Source organism: Phanerochaete carnosa (genome assembly GCF_000300595.1).
Source record: "Phanerochaete carnosa HHB-10118-sp unplaced genomic scaffold PHACAscaffold_3, whole genome shotgun sequence".
Classification (NCBI taxonomy): domain Eukaryota; kingdom Fungi; phylum Basidiomycota; class Agaricomycetes; order Polyporales; family Phanerochaetaceae; genus Phanerochaete; species Phanerochaete carnosa.
Window position 1 is genome coordinate 617,529 of NW_006767630.1, and position 3,450 is coordinate 620,978.

The window sequence follows — 3,450 nt, forward strand, 5'->3', positions numbered from 1 at the left end:
GCCCGGCTCTTCAGTTCCAGCATCCTATGCTCAGCGTGCCGCTTGGGAAGGAAATGGCGGATCTTGTTGTGATCGATAGACTGGGAAAGGAAAGAACAGATAAGAAAAAAAATGAAACGCATCGTACCAAGCTGCTCTTTTGGTCACAGTACCTCGAGCTGAAGGCCTGGCTGTCAGACTTCTTTCGCTGAGATGTGCAGTCGCACCTACCACATTCAATCGACGATTTGGACGCTGCAACGAGTCAAAACAAGGCCCGGCAGGAGCTCAGCATCTCAATGCCCAAATGAAGCTAGTGGGACATCGTTAGATGCGGCGCGGACGACATGTTCGAGCATGGGAGCCTTATGAAGAAAACAAGTTCAACGCACTTCTGGGTTGGGGAGCACAGCGCGGCGGGCATGTGTGGGGAGCAGTGGCAGCGCTATAGTAAGTTGACTTGAGTAGCGGCTAAATCAATATTTTCGTGCTCACCCTGGACTGTTCGCTCGTCTCTTATCGATATGAGCCTACAGAGTTGACGTGTCCGAAGTTTGAGCGCTTCAGTAGCGATTGGCGCATCACCGACGTTTAACTCCGCCATCACCACGCCACGAGGTTTCAGCGGCGGGGGCGGAGCTCGGGCCATCGCAGGGCGGCCTAGCTTGACACATCGCGTCGAAATCTCAACCTCTATCGAAGCTAGAACAGCGCTTTTTTTCTCTCCCGTCCGACATAACCCTCTTCGCGTGTACTGTGGCAGCAGCTGGCGGTCTAACTCGGAGGGCGGGAAGTATGCGGCACTTCGTAAGCGACAGCCTGAGGTCGCACACGCAAATAAGGACCCGTCGCATGACGAATGGGCCGAGTCATCGGTTCATCGTCCATCGGAGTGGTGGACCCTTCCCGAAGCCTGACGCCGTCCCGTATTTCCCATCGCGGCACGCTTCCCCTCTCCCAGGATCATCTGGACTCCGCTCGCATCTTCGTTTCTCGTCCATCCCATTCCAATGGACTCTTCAGCCGAGTGTGCGGCAGTGGAGCGGCGTTTCGCATGCAATTCGGAAGCGGCCCTCAGACCATGACGAGTGTAAGCACAGCAAAGTGAGTTTCAGTGAGCGGATGACGAGTCGGGCTGCTGAGTACTAGTTATACAGGACTCGGCACACGTGGCGGCTTTGTGGTCAGAGTTCACAGCTCGCGAGAGTTGGCACTGCATTCTCCTGTGTACCTTCTCCCGCATATGTCGACCCTATTCCTCTCCCCTAGGAGCATTCTATTGACCCATTCATCGAATTTCTCCTCCGCAAGGTTGCGGCTCGTGCGCTACCCACTACTAATGTCGGCGACGCGTAGCAGGTTGCAGATCAAGTGACCGCACGGGTACGGAGATCGCTCTCGTGTGCGAAGGGGCTCTATCACGACGTTCAAGGTCGTGTAATAGCGCGGTATGCTGCAGAGTCTGAGGTCTTTTGCTACCGGTAGGAGTAGGACGCCAAGAATCAACCTCCGACTTGCGGCGCGAGGGGCTCGCGTTGCATTGCGAGGCGGCCAGCATGTGAAATACTGGCCAAACACCATGAAACCTTTTTGTGCAACTCAAGTTGTCGTATTTCATCCGTTTCGGTATCGACCAGATAACCCCCGCCGTGGGGGTTATGCGCGCGATGCTTGGACGTGTTGCGAGCAAATAAATCAGTATGTGTGGTCATTTCTTTGCGATATAGCATGAAGAAATATGCGAGGCTCCATGTCCTTGGAGGTAAAGAATCCTCAAATTCAATATATCTTATAGCTATTGACTGGATGGTGTACCCGCAGGCGATCCCTTGGTGGTAGAAAGGCCCACAGTCTGCTCGGAGATGGATCCCATCCGTCTGACAACAAACCCTCTCGTTACTTCCTTGGCCAAATTGAAGCTAGGGAAAGACTCCGAACAGATCCTTCTCTTCAACTGAGATAAGCTGCGATGCCGCTGATGCTCCCACATCTGCCGATATCATTTGTAAGGCACAATCTGCACAATGATACACCTATAATCTATCTGTTCTTCTTATGATATCCCAAGCGCTACCCTACAGGCGCTCCTCCTTTGTCGGCGGCCGAACTCTGCCCTCGTAGTCAAGGGCTCTGGAGTCTACTAGACGTGCAGTACAGCCGCTCCTCGCAAGAGAGCGCACTGAAGCTGCAACATCTTCGCAGTCAGTGTTCGCAACCATGAAGGAACATCGAACACTGTTCGACACCACACAGGATCTTCGGCTACCCGCGAGAAGCATGATGGGATTGGTACATATATAGCTTCCTTGTGTGTGCCTAATATACGACATATAGCCTCAGGCTCTTCACACCTGCAGTCGAAGCTTCCAGCAAGATGTCGTTCGAGTTGCCACCATCCATAGTCTCGCAAGCGTACGTATCCCGCCCTGAACTGTACGCGTCCGCTAACGTGGGGTTTTTAGTATCACTTCCGACAGTACAGTGTTCGCCACTACAGGTGAATTACGATTCTGTGAAAGAGTTGTGAGTGCTTACACCGGATGTTACAGCCTTGATATTCTACGATCACTTGATCACGCTCGACCAAGAAATTCGCACTGTATGGCGACGGAAGTTCTCTATTGTTTCCCTCCTCATTGTGTTCACCCGATGGACGCTAATTATTCAGGCGACATTCACCTTCATCATGGCACAAGGATTAATAGTAAGCCATTGTTCTTTTGTGCATCTGAATCTGACGTAGACCTGTTACAGTGGTATGTCTTGCAAAATTCGCCTTGGGTGGTCCTGAGAATGATGTCAAATGCAGCAACAGCAAAGCTATTAGTTCGATAAACCAAATCCCCCAATTCGCAGGGTATGTGCAGATTGCCGGTGAGCACAATTCATCAGAGCCGTCTCGTGCGCAACCCAACCATTGGTAGTCTTTTCTGCACTGCGTGTGTGCGCAATATGGAACCAGAACTACGTCCTTTTCATAATTGTGCTTGTTCTCGGTCTTACACCCGTGATCACAAATGCTGTATGTACAATCCTCTTCCAGACTTCGAGACCGTCACTGAACTTGACGCCGACATCCCTCCAAGTATGGCTTAGCCCACGAATCCACCGAATATTTGCCCCCACCAATTGATACATGCTTAGAGACGTCTGACATCTCCGATGAATTGGACGAAGCGTAAGTTTTTTGAGTTGTCACTGTTATAATAAACGTACTCAGCCTGAATTAATTAGGTGTATGCTCCCGCTAGTAATCCATGAATGTAAATACCACTGACTGCTGTTCTACAGTGCTCTTGGTCACCCGCGTTCCATTGATTGTCGCAGACTCACTTGTCCTAGTCATGATTTGGATGAAGACCTACCGGGTTCTACAAACAAGCGAGATCGTTTAACATCAAGTCTCCGCTCGTTACCTGTCTCATCCGTGACGGTAGATCTTCTCCTTGCATCAGTAGCGAGGGCTTTGAC

The 3,450-nt window shown here is 51.2% G+C and overlaps 1 protein-coding gene across 1 annotated transcript; it reads left to right on the forward strand.

The window, feature by feature from the left end:
• Positions 1-2,524: 2,524 nt before the first annotated feature.
• Positions 2,525-3,112, forward strand: PHACADRAFT_90412 (uncharacterized protein; the record flags this gene model as incomplete). The annotated part of the gene is made up of 2 exons (XM_007392864.1): positions 2,525-2,693; positions 2,874-3,112. Coding segments are annotated over 2 exons (408 nt in total), but the record flags the coding sequence as incomplete, so codon positions are not given.
• Positions 3,113-3,450: the final 338 nt, after the last annotated feature.